At 37.4% G+C, this 21051-nt stretch overlaps 1 protein-coding gene across 1 annotated transcript in view; it reads left to right on the forward strand.

Annotated features, from left to right (window-relative positions):
* The window catches only part of slc23a3 (solute carrier family 23 member 3), an 81836-nt gene extending 63160 nt beyond the window's left edge, over positions 1-18676 (forward strand). The window contains exons 9-12 of the mRNA XM_028807225.2: positions 7307-7412; positions 7559-7726; positions 16893-16988; positions 18144-18676. Coding sequence (XP_028663058.2) covers positions 7307-7412; positions 7559-7726; positions 16893-16988; positions 18144-18433 — 660 coding nt within the window. The 3' untranslated portion in view covers positions 18434-18676. The remainder of the gene's footprint in view (positions 1-7306; positions 7413-7558; positions 7727-16892; positions 16989-18143) is intronic.
* Positions 18677-21051: the final 2375 nt, after the last annotated feature.

A 21051-nucleotide genomic window follows, 5' to 3' on the forward strand; every position in this document is an offset into this window, starting at 1 on the left:
GGAATGGCCTACTGTCACACACTCTCAGTTTAGTACATGTGTGAACACAGCATACACTCACCACCTAAGCACTAATTGTGATTGATGCCTGTACATTTTATCACTTCTCAGTACTCCAAATAGGTACTCACTAGCTTTGGCTTGTGCAGGCCAGACAGATGTTCCTTAGACAGTGGAGGCTGATACTTACCAAAGTGCGTTGTTCCTTACCTTGTTGCTCACAATTGAAGGCATCTCTTCTCAGCCACTGTCCCTGTGGGGAAAAAGGTAGCAGTCTACCACACCAGGTGACCTGTAATTTCATTATTACTTCAATTGCCCAAGGTGTGCAGACAAGCTGTAATACTTTTAAATCAAAGAAACATTTATTAACATATACACAGCCACAGCGTTAAAACCACCTGCCTAATATTGTGTATGTCCCTCTCGTACCATCAAAACAGCACTCACTTGTCAAAACATGGCCTCCATAAGACCTCTGAAATTGTCCTGTGGCATCTGGCACAAAGACGTTAGCAATAGATCCTTTAAGTTCTGTAAGTTGTGAAGTAGGGCCTCCATGGATCATTCTTGTCTATCCAGCACATCCCACAGATACTCAATGGGATTGAGATCTGGGGAATATGGAAACCAAGTCAGCACCATGAACTCTTTGTCATGTGTTCTTCAAACCATTCCTGAACATTTTTTTCAGTGTGGCTGGGTACATTTTCCAGCTGAAAGAGGACACTGCCATTAGGGAAAACCGTTGCGATTACAGAGTGCAGTAGCACTAATTAATATGAACTGCAATTCCCAGCATACCTGGAAGCACTGAGCTATCGGGCAGCACTGGGCTTTATGAAGGGGTTGTTGGAGGGATGCGAGTGTGACAGTGTGGGTTAGCCCACACTCTTGAATGTACCCGAGGGATGAGCCTAGCAAATGAGGAAACACAAATAGCAAGGGTGCAAAACTGAGATAGTGCTTTTATTACAAACAAAGCAATCAGCCTCCAAAGTTAAGTGCACTGCAATTTCCATAAATAAATAAATAATCTGGAAAAAAAATGGCGACTTTTTGTGAGCTAAAAAAAAAAAATCAGAATTATAAAGAAGAGTACAACCAACAGTCATTGGGTCCTTCATGTTCTGTTAGACGAGCCCTGCCCAAATCCATTTTCATCTCAATGGCTCTCCCATTGCTCTCTCAGCCAACAAAGACACTAGCAGCTGCGGCCCTCATCACCTAACTCCTGTCTTAGCTGTCTCCAAGCAGCACCAGCCAGACCGCTCTAGGTCATTTGTCCTCCCATCTTTCTTCTCGCTCCCCTGGCGTACCTCATATCACTGGGGTAGGGCTCCCTCTCAATCGCACCCACTCCTCAAAAAATAATCAGTGGGCACGATCCACTCCCGTAGCCCCGATCCTTTGTTGGGCCATTAACCACGCTGCCTTTCACACAACAGCTGGCTGACTTGTCCTCAGTGGCATAGCTGGGGGGGGCAAGGGGGGACATCTGTCCCTGGGCGCAGCATCCAGGGGGCGCCGTTTTTAAATTTTCTTTCCTTTCCTCATTGCATTTTGGCAAACAGGAGGGGGCGCGAAATCTTCAGTTGTCCCCGGGCGCTGAAAACCCTAGCTACGCCTCTGCTTGTCCTGCCGCTTCTTCCGATGCTGATTTGCGTCTCTGCTCTTTCTTCATTTACGTTCCCGTCCAAACTTCTCTGCCTTTTTGTTTCTTTTCCTCTCCTGTCCTGTGCAGGCTCCTTTATTCTCTGCTGCCTAATTGGGTACAGGTACAAGGATCCACTCCCGCCACACCATCATTGAGATGCCTGACTGATCCACCCACTTCCGCACGTTTGTGTCATGGTCAGCCAGATCCACAATTAACCATGGAGCGAAACACACTCACGCACACCTGCACCCGATTAGAGCCAGCACTTTCTCAGAATGTGATTATTTATTTAAAATTGGTCACCTATTGTTAAGCCATGGACCTGCTATACCACAGTGAGGCAATAATGAGGCACCTGACTGTCACTTGTTTTCGCAAATGTTGGCACGTCCAGCAAAGCACTCTTGCACACCCGCACCCAATCCCAAACCAGCATGTTACCAGGACCAGATTATTTATTTAAAACGTCGCCCAGCGCCATGGACCACTCATTATGCAAAGCTTCACCCTAAACTGGATTACAGATATTATAGTGGATTACAGTTTCCCTGGATTTCAGTTCTTGTCATGTGCCCGATTGTACGCATTGTTTTCTCTGGATTGGAAAATGTCTTCATCTGGGGAGCTCCCAAACACTACAAATCACTCACATCGATGTTCCGGGAAGATAACACTTTACATTTTAATCCGAAGGCTGTTCCATTCACTATCATCATCTGCATTTGTTGTAATGGATTGTGTTTGGACTTCTTTCATGAGCGTTTATTGTTAATCATTTGGTATACAGTATTTTTTCTGGTTTTGTTAATATTTCTGTTAATGAAGTAATTATCACTGTTGAGGAAATTGGGTGGGCTTTTGCATGCATGTTTTTTATTTAAAAATTGTTTTTAATCATCTTTATTTGTTCAATATATTTTTTATTATAAATTAATTTGTACCTCTGTTTATGAGTGTGGCAGGCCATGGAGATGGGGGGGCATTCCTGGGGTCCCTGAAATAAACTAAACAAATCACTGTTTTAGGATGGTGTAAATGTAAGCCTCACAGAATCTTTACAGGGGAGTACGTGGTCTGCCACAATTTTTAGGTAGGTGATACATGTCAAAGTAACATCCACATGAATTCCAGGACTCAAGGTTCTCCAGCAGAACATTGCCAGAAGCATTGAACTGTCTCTGCTGGCTTGTTTTCTTCTCATAACACCTTCTGCTGCCATCTTTACCCCAGGTAAATGATGCATACTTACCTGGCTTTTGCTGATAGTCATTGTAAAACACAATTTTACAGGAAAGTGAATTCTTTTTAATTGAAACATGAAATCAGTAGGAATAATGTGAGATTTGAGTGTATTTTATTATTATTATTAAATATTAATGATTTTCATTTATACATGCCATTGACTCAAGTACAGCATTTATTTTCATGTTTTTTGGCAGTTGTATGTATTCTCCCTTTACAGTCTGCTGATGTGTATATGCATGCAAAGCCGTGCTTGAAGTGGATATCAATTAATGTCGGTACCATACATGTCATACTGTTGTATCAATGTAAAACACGAGAAGCTCTGAGAAGTGGCTTCGAGCTTCACAACACAATTTCTGTGGCTCCCTATTAGAAATTCAAGTGCTATATAAGACTGATGTTTCTCCCTTGGAGATTGCAGCACGGTGATCAAAGAGCAGGATTGGTTATTAGGGTTGAGACCAGAAGCCACAATAATTGGTCTAGTATAGTTGGCAAACATTTCCTTAGCCCTCAGGAACACATTAAAGTGCACCATTATAATCCAGTCAAATCTAGTTAGTCCTTTCCCATTGACTTTCAGTGCATTTTGCTGAATTTGTCAAAATTCACAAACATTATTCTGAACTTGAGGCGAAGTGAACACCATGGAGTTCGCTCATCCCTATTAATAAATATCGACAAATAAAATCTCAACAACTAAAAAAACCTGTTGGCTAATTTTCTTTTTTTCTATAGTGTCACCAAATTTCAATGAAATTGATCTGTCAAGGTAGTTGTTCGATTGTCGGGGAGGGGTTAATTCAGAATTTTGACATATCTAAATGTTGTTTCTTAGTGGATACCTACTTCCCTAGATCATGCCAAATTTCAGCTTGTTCATTAAACAGGAAATAGTTTTTTTTTGTTGATGAGTGAGTGAGTCAGCTTTGCATATATATTTCCCATGTGACTTTCACACCAGGTGAAGATACTCACTGATAATGGACTAATGGTTCTAATAATTGGTAGTTTTGTTGAAAAAAACTTTAATTAGTAAGTAGTCCATGTCTTATCTTTGTCACAAAATCTGTTAGGCTGGGTCCACTACTATTTTTTGATTTAAAAATGGTGTTTATAACCCAAAATGATCTCTGTCCATACTAGCATTTTCACATCATGTACAAAAATATATGTCAAAGTATATAGTGTAAATGTTTGCCTACACTTAAAGGGTTGGTAATGCCAGTGCCCACAGGTTTTATTGCAAAACTGTAGCTACTGGTATAGCATTTGCCTTTTGCACATGTACTTTATGTAGCTTTCAAGCTAGAATATTATTTAGATGCATACAAGTAAGCAACAAGTGCCATAGCTGCCATTTTGGAATATGTTTTTCTTCCATGAAGGGTGACCAATCAGAGAATGAGACATTGTAATGAGCATAGTCCAATCAGGGATGGGCTACACAATAAGCATAAGTGTTTTTAAAAGTGTGCATTCTCATCCATCCACATTGCAATGCTGAATCAGTGTTTTCAGCTCTGGAGAGCATTTTCAAAAGTCTTTGTTTTTGATTGGTAAAACATTGGGATAGTGTGGACGAAAGGCAAGAACAGAAACTAATTTCTGTGTTTCTATATGAAACAGTAGTAGTGTGGAGGTAAACTAAATTGGTCAGTTTGATGCAAGATTCTCAGGCACATCTTAATACATAATTTGCCTGCCTCCTCACTCACTCACTCACTCACGTGCACAGTCGCCTTCTGCACACGTCCGAAGCCGCATGCGCAGTCGCCTTCTGCGCAGCTGCCCGAAAAACCTTACGAGACCGACATCCAACCCCAACATCGTGGCAGGCGGTGGATTTACGGCCGCAAAAATTCAAAGAGAAAGGCAACTTCGATTAAAGCTCTAGAGGCCTGAAAGGCGATTTTGACTACAGCTCAAGGCCTAATTACGCATTCTGATTCAATTACGCATTCATTCAATAAACCTATATCAGGTTTGTGGTGCTTATATTTATTACTATTCCATATTGTACCGGAACATTCATCATTCAATATTATACTATAGGCCTGGAAAATTCATCAACTAACAGTACAAGACTGTACAGTAATGAGTAAAGCGGACTACAATCATTACAAAACAACTTCTTTGTTAATTATCATTTGTTCTTCATACACTGCTGACACAAACTCGTGCCCGTTTCATCTTACGTTGTCGAAACAGGCTCTTTGTCTAGTTGTATATATAAATCATGAGATCTTCTAAGTTATGTGTAATGAGTAAAATATTCTATGAATATTAAGAGCAAAATAAAAGTTCAAGTTCATATACAGTTCATCACAGCTTGTCCGAACATCTTATAGATAAGGAAAGTTGCAGCTTGCTTTTACATATAGTGTCTATGATGTTTGTACACTCCATAACACAGGCTCATAACCTGAAATTTCGTCTGCTGCTTTCTGAGTGTTCTGTCCATATTTAATCAACATTTTAAAAACTGTAGATATTTATGTATTTTCTTAACAACTTTACACTACTTAATAAAAGAAATAATAACAACATAACAGATAGAATGACTCAGTTCAAAATAAATCCAAAGAGAACAAAAGAAGAATATGAAGAAAAGAAAAACAAAACAATATATACTTTTTTTATTCATGAAAGAGATTTTCACCTGAATCTGATGCTGATCAGAAAGTTTTTCTAAGTGCACCATTCTTGATATTTGTGGCTAAACCTGATGTGTGATTTCTCTGACAGAAAATTTTCCAATTCTAAATCTGCTTGCCAGTTTCAAGGTAATATACTGTCTGAATATGGAAAATGCCATCTGGAAAAACAAACCCACATTAATATTCAGAGTTTTCAACAGTTTTTAAAGTATTAAACACTACATGGTGCTAAACTATAAACTATAGCAAACTATAAACAGCATTTTTACATGTATCCATTTTTATGACTGCTAAGTAATGACATTTCACTGGAGCAAAGCCTGGAAGCATTTCTGCACAGTGAAAATGATTGATAAATTTGAGCAAGTTGTTTACCAGACTACCATTTTAGTTTAATTTGCTTTATTTCTGCTTTATATACTGCAGTTACCCTAAAGAAAAAGGTAACATAAAAAAATCAAAGCAGATTGCAAACTGCTTTAAATCATCTTCACTGTCATTACAAATCATCAAGCCATAATTAATCTAGTTATTATTAGAACATACATCACATAAAGTAACAGAAAACACTTTAGAACATGAACTGTATCATAATTGCTTGTAGTGTACCTGAAAGCAAGCAGGAAATAGAAAAATGCAGCATCTTACTACAATCCGTTCCATTGTTGTTCTGTATATGTGTTGCTGGCACAAGGCAGAATGAAAATGTGAAGCACAGGAGACTGAGCTATATGCATGCAGTACCATATCTTCAACCATCAAAGATTAACTTGCTAAATATGCAGTACCAGAGTAACAAGAAATGTATGTCTCCCCAAGCTTTGCAAATATTGTGATACGAAAAGATGACTACTGTATATGAAATGAAGTTGTACATCTTGCTTAGTATGAAATATTTTATACAATTCATTAATTCCACCAACTACAAATAAATCATGTTATAATCATTAGTGTTTTATGTTACATTGTGTTGAGAGACTGTCCATGTCTGTGTTTTCACATCTGCATCCACACTAGTCTCCCACAAATCCAATAATCATTATAGTAGTTACTTAATAATTAAAAAGCATTGAAACCTAAAAAGCCATCTTAAAAAGATGCACAGCAGCTTTCTGAACTGTAAGGTTAAAGTAATTCACAACTTCCCACTTAGCACCAATCTTGAAACAATAGACCACCAAGTATAAAAGTGGATGCCTGAACACATGGGAAGCTTTCATTTTTTTTTGTCCTATAAAACTGGCAAAGTCCCAGTCTCCTCTAAGCCAATTGGTGATCAAGTTTGAAGAGAAAAAAATTCAGATGACACCAAGTTTTGGCTCTTCAGTTTGTGCATCTCTACCAGTTTTCACTTTGTTCTTTCTGGTACTAGTTGTATCTCCATCATTTTTACTAGTCTGTTTGACTCTGGTGAGTTGTCTTGTTTTGTTTTTTTTGTCTGGTACAAAAAAAGATTTGTCTTATGCATATTATTAGGCATGTTTTGTTCAATATGCTTTTTTAAAAACATTCATTTATAATTGTATATTGTTAGTTACAAATACTGTATGTGATATTTACATTATTAACAGCAAGAAGCATTACCAAATTATTTTAATTCTGGATCCTGTTAAATCAAAGAGAGGGTTTTATTTGTATAACATTAGGGTGTGTGTATATATTACTGTACTCACACACATTTAAATGTGCTTTTCACACAATTCTTCATTGATTTGTCATTCTATTTTTCTTTCTCATTCAGTGTTGCTCCAGAGATGTTGTGCAGGTGTCGGCCATCATGTGTTTGCTGCTTGGCATCTCTCCTAGACTGACCCACCTGCTGACTTACATTCCCTTCTCTGTTCATGGTAATTTCTAGCTTTGTCAATGTCTGTTCAACCACTGATTAAAAAAAAAAAAGAAAAAAAAGAAGATGTTCTGAATAAATAAGCTTTTAAATTGCATCCTTTCTCAATTTTATTTTTTAAATATTTTGTTTTCCATTTATTTTTAGGAGGGATTTTAAGCATCACTCATGCTGTTGCTGTGGCAACTGGAATCACCTATTTTCAGTATACTGACATGGACTCTGGCCGGAACATCTTCAACATTGGTTTTTCTCTGTTCATGGCTCTGCTGGCTCCTCGATGGTTCTCCAGTCACAAAAACTTTATTTCTACAGGTAAATGGTACCTTGCATATTGTAGCCATCTACACAGAGATTAAAGCTGCATTCACAAAAATGAAGTGCTATCCTTACATTGTATAATGGGAGATCTCTTCAGGTTTGTTATACAATATAGCAGTAGTCAAAGAGTGTTTATGGAAAGCTACCCAGTATTGGCACTAGATGGCCAAGGTAAAGAATTATTCATTTGAAAGTGAAATTATGATTAGTAGCATTTGTGGGTTTCTATCATCCAGTTAATAATAATAATAATAGTACATTTTATTTATAAAGCACCTTTCTCTTGTTAAAGACACTTTTTTAAATGCTGCAATACTTTTTTATGAAAGTACTGAATTATTAACCCAGGGTTGTGCTTGAACTTGTGGCTCTCTGTCCAACATTGCCTTGTCTATCTTTGGTCTATGACTGTGGATGTCCTGGGTTCCAGGATGTTATGCCAACTGCGGGCAACCCTGGCATCATAGAAGGGAAAGCAATCATGTAAATGTATATAAGACTGAACTGACTGCAGATTATTATTGTCATGAACTGATATTGTCAGCCCACAGCCAAACACTGCCTGAACAAATTAATTATGTGAGAAATGTGTAGCTACACTTAGTAATTTAAACATAGCATGGATTTAGAAAACTGGGTATGCAACATGGATTGCGCCATATTGTACAGTTTCTGCGGTGCATAAAGATACTGACTGTATCAAAAATACCAAGAGCTTGCTTCTGTGCATCTTCAGACTCAAATTATAATCTTTAAGGAAATTGTCACTTCTGGTATTCTCGTTACATAATAAATAAGCTATTATTCAAGTTCTTAGTTGTCTATAAAATTTGAATGAATTTTTTTAACTACAGTTAATAGCAAGATGGGAACTTATTTCAGTTGCTTTTCTCCTTTCATATAATAATATTGATAGTGATTTTCAGTCACAGACCCTCCACCACAAACACACATCAATTGATATGCCATTTCTACCCTACTTGAATTTAAATCTGCTGTGTATGAAAGCTATTGAGCCACTAAAGGCACTTAAGTCTAAACCTATTTAAAGCCACGTTTTCATGGAGTACATCTAACAACATTTTTTCACAGAGTTTACATATACAGTAAATATTCTTTTAATTTTTCTAATGAGAGATCAAGGAAAATGACACCTTTTATTGGCTAAATAAAAGACTACTATATTAAAGCTTTCAAGGCAATGAAAGCCCCTTCTTCAGGCAAGATGTAATTTTTCTCACTTTTAATTAATTACATTAATTAATTTTTAATTTTTCTAAAGAATTCACTGCTTCAAAGAAAATAGGGGAAGACTCTGATTTCCTTTTTAATTTTCCTAATGTTTTTTTCTTTTTTTTCTTCATTATTTTAGTTTGTCTTTTACCATTCCAAAATCTATACCTCAAATCAAAATACAGGCACGCTTGTAACTGACTTGAAAGCAAGATGCGACCGATTCTATTCACGATGGCTACACATGCATAGACAGTACAGTGCTACCCTCTAGTGGTTACTTCTGAAAAGTCCATTAACATTTCCTGTTGGAGTATAGTGAAATTCTTAACTTACAATGTGCAACACATTGCCATTCTCTGGCTCTGCAATTAGTGAGTGTTACTACCTTACCTTGAAACTTCCATCATTCTTACTTGAAAAAAATAATTATTGAACTTTTATAGAAGCAAAACATAGGACTGTTCAACTGGGGATCTTCTGTATTCAAAACTTGGGTATGAGAGTCCTACTTCAGAGTGTAAGTTTTAAGTATGAAAAACTTGAAAATCCATAGGTGCTTTCATATTTTAGCTAGCATTTTTGTAAAGTATATGATAACAGTTAAGATTCATGCCACTTATAGTGTTGTTTACTTGAATTAAATATTGTAATCAAACAATGAGGTGGTGTACATACTTTTATTCATTTTCCAGACCTGTCTATTCCAGTGCAGAGTTGCTGGATCTGGACTCTATCACTACTGAATATGATGTAAAGCAAGAATGAGCCTTGGGCAGAGCACCAGTTCACATATGAGTAGGATCCGATACTGTCTTTATCTTGTTTATGACTGATAAGTAGGCCTTCTTTCTGTATGGTGTGGTAACAAGGGGTTAGGGCTAGGGGTAGGTTGGATAACTTAATTTGTCAAGCAGAGCTATATCGCATTTACCTTACAATAATGGGGCATGGAGCAAAGAAATCAAAATTTCATGTACTGTCTAAGGATAAGCCCTATTTCAGGAAAAAACAGCATATTTCCATTTCCACACACCCATTTGTATACAGTACTCTTCATTTGCATGCAAATATGTTAGTTGACATACAGTGTAACAGTACTTCCTTTAGTGGTCAACAAGGGACAAAATGCACGAGTGACTATCCCAAGTGCCCAGTATGAAGGGTTTTTTTTTTTCGTTTTTTTTTTTTTCAGGTAATTAAAGGACTTTAAATTTTTAGAACTCAGCAAATCTGGAAACCATGAGTCTGAGCACTGCATTATTAAGAGTAGTCCAAGTGCAAAATACTGATTTTAATATGAATGGAAGCTTTTCAGCTTTGTGTAAAACTTCTCAAAACGGATTATTTGTAGCACAAAAGAGAAAAAATGACAATCTAAATGGTTTCTAGTATTTCTCATTGTAACATTTTTTTACAGATTTTGTTACACAATTAGTTTTTAATGTATCATAATTTCACTATATTATAACTTGAACCATTTCCTTCCTTTGTTTTGTCCATGGTTATTTAATGAGAAAATATTTGTGTTTCTGGGCTCAGATATAAAAAGCAAATGTATGTGCTTCAACTTACATGTAATTGTACAACCACAGTTGGAAGAATTTTAATTTGTTAATCTTTTCCCCCTCACATGTCGTCCTTTATGTGTTCACTGTAAATATCAGCATAATATACTGCAGTTATAAAATGAGTGTTTTTCTCACTATAAAGTTGAGTCTACAGTACTTGTTTTTGAGCAAGTTCTGCTGGTCAAACATTTGACTGCTACAGGGAGTATGCTTCTTTAAAAAGTCTGACTGTGTTCTAATTTAGACTGTTCTGTGGTAAAGTTGGTTCACCACACTGTTGCAGGAGGATTATCATGTTTTAAATGAAGCTTTCAAAACGATTTACCTCATGGATCTGTCAATAGAGTGCTGCATCCATCTCCGACAAAAATAATCTGAAAGGTGAGGCTAACCTTGAAGGCACTGCCTCTGCATTAAAGACCTTTTTAGGTGCTTACAGTGCATTTACTGCACTGAAGTGGATATTCTTTATTGTTTGTATTCATCCAGGCTTATTAATCAAGGAGTCTAATTGATACAGAAACTAAAAAATAAACAAGGGATTGTATGAAGTGAACCACACAACTTTAGATGAAGTCTCTCTGTGTCTCTTACCATACTCATAGGATTTACAAACACCAATATTAGAAACTCAGGTTTTCCACTCTCTCTCTCTCTCGTGTCCAAAGACTTCTTTCACCACCCTCATGTTTGCCCTCCTGCCCACCAGTATTTTCTTTTTCCATCTGTTTTGAAACTTGACAGGTTAGTGGACTGTCTTTTTTTCTTGGATTCAGAGGTCTTGCAACCAGATGACCACTATATAAAATGTAACTATAAATATAACATCTTTTAAATAGCAATATAAGTGCCACTGCTTCAAGGAGCTGCAGTCCAACAATTACACTTTGCTTCTTTTGTTTCGATGAATATTTTTTGTAAAACAGCACTATATTTAAAAATCATCCAAAGCACTTTGATAGGGAGTAGTATGAAGCATTTTACAAAGGTACCATTTTTACCATTTAGTACCTAAAGAAAACACTTCCAGGCAAGGGGATTCCACATAGGAATTGATTTAACACCCTAGAGGTTTAGAGAAGCATTGCTAAAAGGTAAACTATTGTGTACCCCCTTCAGTTCAGTCGTCCACATTGACTTCACTGTCATGCCTTGAATAGGTTATTTTACCTGGAATGTGTAGAACCAACAAACCTTTTTGATTGTAAATTCAAGGTTTTATGCTAGAGTTCTGCAAAGCAGACTTAAGAGCATATGTGGACCATGGTTAGGTACAAAAAGCACCTACTGTGCATGTTGTATGCAAAAGTGCCTACTGCAATTGACATTTCTCTCTTTCGTTTGGTTTGTCTGTCTGTCCTCATGAAACAACTCAGCTCCCAGTGAACTGAATCTGTTAAAATCTGATGTACTTATACTGCAATGAAATTTATAAAGAAAGCTGATTTTTGCAAAGATACCTGGAACACAGTGTACTGTAAAAGTTTTGTAATTTCAAACTTTCCCAAGGAAAAATATTGGGGAATCTTGAAACAGAGAAACAATCTCTGTGACTTGAATTATGGGTTACAGTAGTTTACTGTTTACAATTCACCTTGAGAGAAGTCACTTCAAAATTATATTATATATATATATATATATATATATATATATATATATATATATATATATATATATATATAGCATTCGTAGTCTGAAACACGATCTGATTGTATGGGTGGTTACCTACCAATTAACGCATGAAGTTGGTCTGCAAGTCGGCAAACGTCCACCACACCCTCTCAGTCGCTAGAAGCAGATCATTGAATGATATATAGTTTTACTGTCAAATAATGCAAAGAGTACGCGACACGTGTTTCACCCTTATTTGGGCTCATCAGGCATACACACTCCACTGCACCCCTTGCGGGGATCAAACCTCGGACGTCAGCGGCGAAGCCCCTTTGCGCTGTGCCACAGCATGTGGTTCATTTATTTGACAGCCTGGATATATATATATGTGTGCGTGCACCCGCTTGACTGTGTAAAATGTATATTTTATACATTTACCACTTTTACTTGTCTGACAGCTGCTTCAGATAGCAAAACTGTGTGCAAATTACTGGTACACCAACACACTTCTTCTGCTACCTGGGGTAAGTAAACTGCCCAAAAAAAAAATATAAGAGGAAAGGAATTATGAGTGGGTACTCAGTATTTATGTTACGCTAAAAACCATGTCAAAGCTGCATTGTCAGCACATTGTAATGATTCAGGATTTTTGTGACACTGTATTATAGTGGCAAAGCTCCAGAATTGCTGTTCATCGTAATCCAAAGCACCCAGCAAGTTTTTACGTAGAAAATGCAAAAAAAAGATTTTAACTCTCTAATGGGTACATCTTTTAAAAATGTTCTTTTTAATAAATGTGAACTACATTTAATTACATGACCTCTACAACCAACACCTAACAGCAGGAAGCCAATGAATGGCACTTTTACATACAGTAACCTGAATTGGACTTTGCGGTCTATAAAGCTATTGAGCCACCATAAGCCTTTTTGGACTACGTTTTTTAACTTCACAATATGTTCAAAACCACATACAGTATTTAATGTAGTCTAGTAATGTATGAAATTGCATTCTGTTATCATTGTTATTTTAAACTCAATAAACAAAAGCATAATAATTGACTCTTTAATGAAGTAACTAGACAAATTTTCAATGCTCCAACTTTCAATGCGGTTAGCTAAGTTAACCTGAATGTTACGTAAAATGTACATTTTCTAACTTTGTAAACAAAACTCCAATGTTTTATATTTATAGTAAAAAACAGTTCTAAAACTGTATTTATTAATTTGTATACAGTTAGATCACAGACAGAATAAAACAGTGAGGTAGCAGAAGGCTTTAAACCTTTTAGTGCACAATCCATTTCAGTTTATTTCATGTTGTTTTTCTATTGCACTCTTCACTGAGTACAGGCTTAGATCACACATTCAAATTTACAGTACAAGCATAATTAATAGTGTAGCATCCCTGGAACCAGACCTGAGAGGGACACATTCTGTGGATGGCCGAGCACATGTCAGAAGGGACAGGGATACCTGGAGAAACCAATTACTACAGCTGATCTTCTTTCCAACTAAAACTAGAGAACCCAACAGTCCTTTTCAGGTCTACTCTCTACCAATTTTGGATTAAGTTGCTGCTTTCCATCATCTGTCTCTTCCCACCCCTGGGTTTTTACAATAATAAATTACTAAGCCATACAACGTGTACACAAATTGATTTAAACATACAAAACAAGAGAACCAGTCTCATTGGTTAAGATGTTCAAATCTTGACAAAATAATGTTCATTAACAATATAAATGAGTTATAGCTAATTAACAGCAAAAGGCAGAAAAGCAAAGGGTTTAGTCAAAAAGATTTCTTAAATAAAAAAATAAAACTTTGGAGAGTCCTGGTCAGACTGAAGAGATAAAGTCACAGATTTCATGACCTATGCCAACTAGCCACTATCTCCTTCTGGGCATTTTATAATGTCATACATCTGTCCTGGACTGCCTAACAAGTAGCAGATGACTTACAAACAGATTAACTTTGGTGTAGATTTAAATGATGAACTTGATGAGACATCACTTACACAAGCTAAAAGATATAGGGAAATTCACTCGAAAGAGGCCCAGAATATTCTGATGTAACTCCCATTAGGGATGAAGCAATCTGAACCAAAAAAATATGCTATATACCTTGACGTATGTGTAATCGATTGCATTACATGAAATGCTGGAAGTGGTTTCCTTTTTTTGCCAGACACATTTAGACACAGCGCTCCATGTTCCTGAACATATTGGCAAGTATCTCGGGGGGAATAGCAGCAATTTCATGTTGGATGTTTTCCTTCAAATCTACCACAGTACGAGGCTTGTTCCAATTGACTTTTCCTTTGGGTATACCCCAAAGGAAGAACTCTGGTGGTGTCAGATCCGTTGACCATAGTGGCCTTTGAAATTACACTGTTGCTGAAGAAGGACTCAATTTCTGCCATGTTCCTAACTGATGTGTGACATGCTGCTCCATCTTGCTGGAAGTAACCTTCCATTAACTCACATCATTTAAACAAATTGGTGACCCAATAGGTTCGCACCATGAAGATGCTCTGCTCAATAATGTACACCACCATTCTGATGAAAGGTCGAGTGACTGAGTGGTGGATTACGGGTGGTATGCACCCAGAAGTTGCAAACGGAGGTTAAATGTCACAACGGCTGTCTGGCGCATACCTCATTGCTCTGACGCAGGGGCATAATGGCTTGTTCGAAGCTCCATATACTGAGGAGCACATTGCATGTTGTTTCGTTCAGATTGCTATGTCCTAGCGAGAGTTATTACAAAATATTCGGGGATCTTTTGATTGAATCTCCTTGTAGTTTCACAGCTTTGGGACACTAAAGCTAAAGGCTCATTCTTTTACATTAATTGTGTTTAGCTCAATATGTTTAAAAGACCAGCATTTTGAGATTGGAGTGTATGCCCTTGTATGTATGCAATGATAAGTTCGGTAGTGTCAAAACCATTTACATATAACAAGGGAAATATTATTAAAATGTAAGAATAAGAGTAATATGTTCATATTTCCTTTTTACTTGCAGCTTCATTTTAAATTAACTCAAAACTACAAATGAAGCCTGTGAATATTGCATTGCTGTAGTTAACTCTGCTAAGGTAAATGCATGAATTTATGCCACTGTGTCTTCCTCACTTAAAAAACATTTTGACTTCCCATATTTTAAGCAAGTTTTCAATGGTACGCTAATGTGTCTGGCAAAAAGGTTACTTGGTAGTGAAACGGGCAAGTTTTGATTTGCATACAGTTTTACAAAATTGACTCCTTGCCTCCTTCCCATCGTTATTACCTGGGAACCATCCTTTCCTGTTTCTTGACTCCTGCAGATGAGAGCTTGCACTCTCTATGTGCTGTGCAGCTTTGAGTTGAATTTCTCTCTCCAGTGCATCTTTAGGATTGTGATTGCAATAATAATTAACAACATGGGGGTCCTCTTACCAGTAGAGACACAACATATATCTGATGGCTCAAGAAAGTGTGTACATGTGAAAGGAAAGTATGGGGAATTTTTTCCCCACTAGAAATTTTTATTTAAATACTAGATAACGAGCTGGACACTAATATCTTTCTTCTTGTGTCAATAATGCCACTTTCACCTGAAGTGAAATGCCATTTATTCTCAGAATTTTTTTAAAATATTGAATTATGCTGGAAATTACGTCATGAATACCTTGTATTATGGACAATAAGAAAGTTGCATGCTGTTTGCGGAAAACTAATGTTTAGGCCTACTAAGTAAAGAACAGGCCTTATTCATATTTGTATCATTCTCAGCAGTCATTAACATTGCTGATTTTTCTATATTTGAAGACAAGTTTGAAATATGGAATCATAGTCTATGTTGCTGGTGCTTGTAGAGATTTTGCACAACAGTTCACATTTGTAAATTGACAAAATTACCAAATGTTAAAAAGAGTACAAATAACATTATTTAAGTATCAGTTTATTTGCAGTAACATTCAGAACGAGTCTGAACTTTTTAACACTGTCAATCTGTGCTGCTTAGAAAATGTATGATTTTCATCTACAGTTGTCAACAAAATTGTAGCCCTTAAGAATTGCCTGCATTTCTGCATCAGTTACTCAGAAATGTAGTCTGATCTTCAAGAAAGTCACAAACTAGACCACCATAATCTGCTTAAACTAATAGCACATAAACAACTGTTCTACTGCTCCTTGGCTGTCAACCTAGTTTAGCTTACCTGACCTTTTGCTCCTTTGTCTGTATTTGCTGCACACTAACAATCATTATCTCAGCCATGTCCCCTTAACAACTATCAAAATCAAAGGCCAAAGCTTTAGAAGAGCAGTGACATTGCAAAAGACTTAAAAGCAAGCACTGTGGTCTTGTATCTTAGTAGCTGAACTTCAGACCACCAAGCAGATGTGTTAAGATTCAATCCTTGGCTCCCTCCTTGGCACTATGTACCAGCCCCTTCGTCTGCCAGCCCTGTAATATGCTTTTTCCTGCTTAAGTGTAAAGTACATAGAAATTATAGCACCAAATGTTGTTTGATGGCCATGACAGTAATTCATACGTAAATCAGTGAATCACAATCATCCACATCCATATTCATTGATTGGCTTCACTCACCATTTTTTCTTTGGTCTTATTGCTCAAAACAATCATACTATAAAGAGCAAATTTACCAGTAAGGAAGAACAACAAGGACATGTGGCATAAAGTCCATTCAATGGAATGTTTTTTCCTCCAGTAAACACTGACCCACTCTGTTTATCTGCAGGAGCAACAAGTGCGGACATATTCTTCCTGTCTCTGCTGACCATGCCGGTGTTCTTGGGCGGAGTTGTGTCCTTCTTCTTAGACAACACGGTTTCAGGTACAGCCATAACTGTCTATTTTAGTAGTGAGCTGACTATGAAAGGCTCATTATTTCTGTTTTTTCTAAGTGACCCAATGTGTGGTAAAGTGACGCAGGAGTATCGGTTAGCCACAGGACGGGATTGAGTGAGCTTTCTGTTACCTAGTGTGGTCTACACTCTCTTTAAATACAATGTAATCACAACTGCCCAGTAGTAAATGATGCAACAGTCAAATTAAAGCCACCTGCAGAGCTCAAGGAGAACACTTGCCCCCTTGTACGCACCGGCACCATTGCCCCTTTGACTTCTGCTTAAAGAGTAGACTGCAAATAATATTTCAATTCATGGGCAGTGTGTCTTTGGGTGTCTATTTTGAGGCATCCTTGCATCTTTAATTAAAATGGCCATTTCAGGCATTCAGGAGCACATCATTGTAGACTGATGAACCAGAATCAGAAACCGAAGATCAGAGTGCATGAGGGATATTAATTCACAATGGGCAGAAATGTTAACTACTATACCATACTTATCTGTTTTCTTAACAATATTTTTTTTCAGAAATATGTATTATGCATCATGAATGAAGTGAAACAGTAACAGTATGCATGTGACTTTATGTTGTGTGGAATGGTGGTCAGGGGATGGGGTTGCACTTGCAGTATTCATGCTTCTGCATGGTTGATATTGTCCATTCCAGGGAAGACCCTCATGTAATTGAATATTGTTTAATTATTCTCTTGCCTGGAAAATAATTGGAAGCAAGCAAATGGCTAATGTCATTGAAGTGAACAAAACAATTGACACGCAACAGTGAGCACTGCGTATTGCTTGGAGCTTCATTTAAGACAAAACCGTAAATGTTAAAACTCTAGGTGTGAAGCTATAGAAATTGCCTTTTCTGAATTCTTCTGACTTTTTTTTTTTAAACAGAATTCAATACTATAGGTTTTCCTCCCCAAGAAAGCTCCTACTGCCCTTTTGCCTCATCATCTTTCTGCTGTTCACTTTATTAATTTAAATTTAAAATACGTACAAGGAGGTGGTTTGCACTGATTCCTACTGAGCCCAGGATATCTGAACCAGCAGTTTTTCCTGCACCTGGGGAGGGCTTGAAGATTATTTTGACTGTTGCTTATTACTAGTTTGGTTCACTGCCTTTTTATTTCCCTCAGGATCCCCACAGGAACGGGGCCTTCACAGCTTGCTTTTGGAATACAGAGCGAGAGAGTGCACCGAGCAGGAGTCCGCAGTGTATGACTTGCCACCTGTTGTCAGTAAGCTGCTGTTAAATCGGCGACTTCGCGTCTTTCCCTTCTGTGCCTTCAGCACAATGTCAGCAGCTCAGGTGGATCAAGAAGTCGCAATCTCACCAGAAGAGAGGACAGATTTATTATTAAATGTACACAGTGAGAACATGGATACATCTCGTTGTGATGCAGCTCCCAGTACTTCTGACTGTTAGAAACCCTATGGATCTCATACTGGGTGTTTTTATGTATATCGCTGCTGGCCCAATTTCCCTCCATGTCTTCCAGGACAAACAGCTGTGCCCTGTTCTGCTTCTGTGGGCTTCTCCATTTGGGCTTATTCAGACAGTACAGAAATGTCACTGGACAAGCACAAGTAGCTCAAGTATCACAGACCTGCTGCATGCATATGGGGAAATTCTTGTTTATTATAACCAACGGTATTTATTTTTCAAATACTTTGTGAGTTTGATGTCATTTTTTGTTAGAGATGTCAACGGATTAGATGCATCGTTCGCAGTATAACATCAAATTGGTAAAGCTGGGAGAGACCAGAAGTAGTGGTTGGAGGCTTCATCAATAGAGTAGGGTATTAGCTGGCCTGAGGACCTCATTCATTGCATTTTGTGAACCTGAAAAAAAGCAGAGCCATGTGTTCAAGAACTATGAAAAAGCAGGTAAAGTGAGCCTGAATGCAAAACAGGCCAAACTTTAAGAGCAGAGAAATATACGTCTGTGACCCAGGGAAGCACCCCTCTTGAAAAAAGATGAAGTAAGTGGCAAGGAGGCAGATGGGCTTTCAGAGATGCTTCAGATTTTATTTATTTCAGGAGAGTTTTTTTATTTTTATGTACATATTGACCATTTCTTACTTGACACACTCCTGCTAAGACTTCAGTCAGGACCACTCATCAGCTTGTTGTGGAAAGAAAATGCATAAGAGAGAGCTGGTTTACAAGCTGGCTCTGTGAGCTTTTATGTTTTACCACTAAGGGGAGGAATTGCACTTTTTAATGAATCTTCTTCTTTTTTTCCTTTCATTTGTATACCTTTAAACCTGTAATTATTTTTCCTTTTAAGGAGGTGGTTACTTTCACAGCTGGACACATACTGGTGGCATTTGAATTTGTAGACTTTGTTAAGTTTAGACTTTTCAAAATTTCAATACTCAAACAGGTTATACTATATATATATATAAGGCAAGATTATTGATCTCCGAAAACATATTATACCTGTTTGTTTATACTTTTAGATGAACTCAGGGATTCCACCTTTAACATACAGGAAAAATGAAGTGAAGAAGTGGTATATTCTACAACTGGGAGGTGTGTTCTCACTCTGTACAGAATGTGGTCTTTTTGATAAAACACCACACCTTTTAGCTAGACTGACTGCTACGAGCATTAACTTGGTAAAGAAAAACAGTGAAAAATATGTACCTTTTTATGTAACGAGGTAGTCGTGCCCGTCAAGGACGGGCTGCCGGCGACTTTTATCAGTGTTGCAGGGTAAAAGTCATTAAGTGCAAAATTATTTGTACCATGATTAAATTTAGTAATAAAATGTTTTTTGTTATTTGTGCCACACGACGAATCGGGATTCGAACCCAGGTGGACAGTAGGTGGTGTTAGGTCCTAACTTTGTTCCGGCATCCGGGATCGAACCACCGACCAAGGGTAGTGTGCACTCTACCACCTGAGCTGTATGGATCTTAGTTCCAAGGCAATAATAAACATAATGAAAGTTGTTTCTAGTTTAAGTCATGTATGAAAGTGTTACATGCCATAAAATGAACGACTTATCTTTATCAAAATAAAATTATGAATCATTAACACAATCAATGCATACTTAACGAATACGTAAACTATGTTTATTCAAGTATTTAGAGCACGACAAAGTTGATTGCTGGAAGCAGCTCTTGCAGAGCCTCTTTGACGTGCGTCAGTGTTTCTTCGAAGTTGAGCTTGAATTTCAGACGCATTTGCTTGACTTTCTCGAGTTCGAATGCGATCTTGTTGACGCCTTGAATTTGCATCTTCCTTGGTTTAATGAAGTCTATTTTCTCGTAGTCTTTGTCGCTCTTGCTCTCTTCTTTTGACAATTTCACCTTCAGTTGCATTTAAACGATTCTCTCGTTGTCGTAAACGTTCTTGTTCTCTTCTCTCAACAATTTCAACTTGAGTTGCGTTTGACCGACTTTCTTGTTGTCGTTGCCGTTCATGTTCACGTCTTTCAGCAACTTCAATTTCAGTGGCAGTAGAACGTTTTTGTTGCAATTGCAGACGCTCAATTTCGTGAACCAATTGTGTTTGTTCTTCCGTGCGGTTGCTTCTGTAAGCTGCAACTCGTTGGCGTTCATTTTGTCTCTGCTGCGAGATTTGAACACTCTTTGCTGCTTGTCGTACTGCACGTCGCTGTTTATTCCACAGTTTTTGTTCTTCAGTAAAAATTCTTTTTGGTTTCTTCGTTTTTGGCAATTCTTGAGGTGTAGTTTGAGCACTTGAAATATCCAAAATCTTATTTCTTTTTGCATTTTCGTCTTCTTCAGTCGAGTGACTTCCTTTAGCTTTTCTTTTAATCCGATTGGTCACTCGCTTCCCAATGCTTCGTTTTTTATTTTGTTGTTGAGGCAAATGTGCAATATTCAAATTGTTTATGGTCTTTTCTTGGGTTTCTTCGTCATTAAAATGCAAGCTTGTTTCTTTTTTAGTTGGTTGGTCCAAATTTTCAAAATTCGTAGAATATCAGCCAATCAGAACACTGATGTAAACGTACCAACCAACCAACCAACAGACAGACATGCTGAAATATATATAAAGATTTTCATTAATTC

Source organism: Erpetoichthys calabaricus, chromosome 8, assembly GCF_900747795.2.
Source record: "Erpetoichthys calabaricus chromosome 8, fErpCal1.3, whole genome shotgun sequence".
Classification (NCBI taxonomy): Eukaryota; Metazoa; Chordata; class Cladistia; order Polypteriformes; family Polypteridae; genus Erpetoichthys; species Erpetoichthys calabaricus.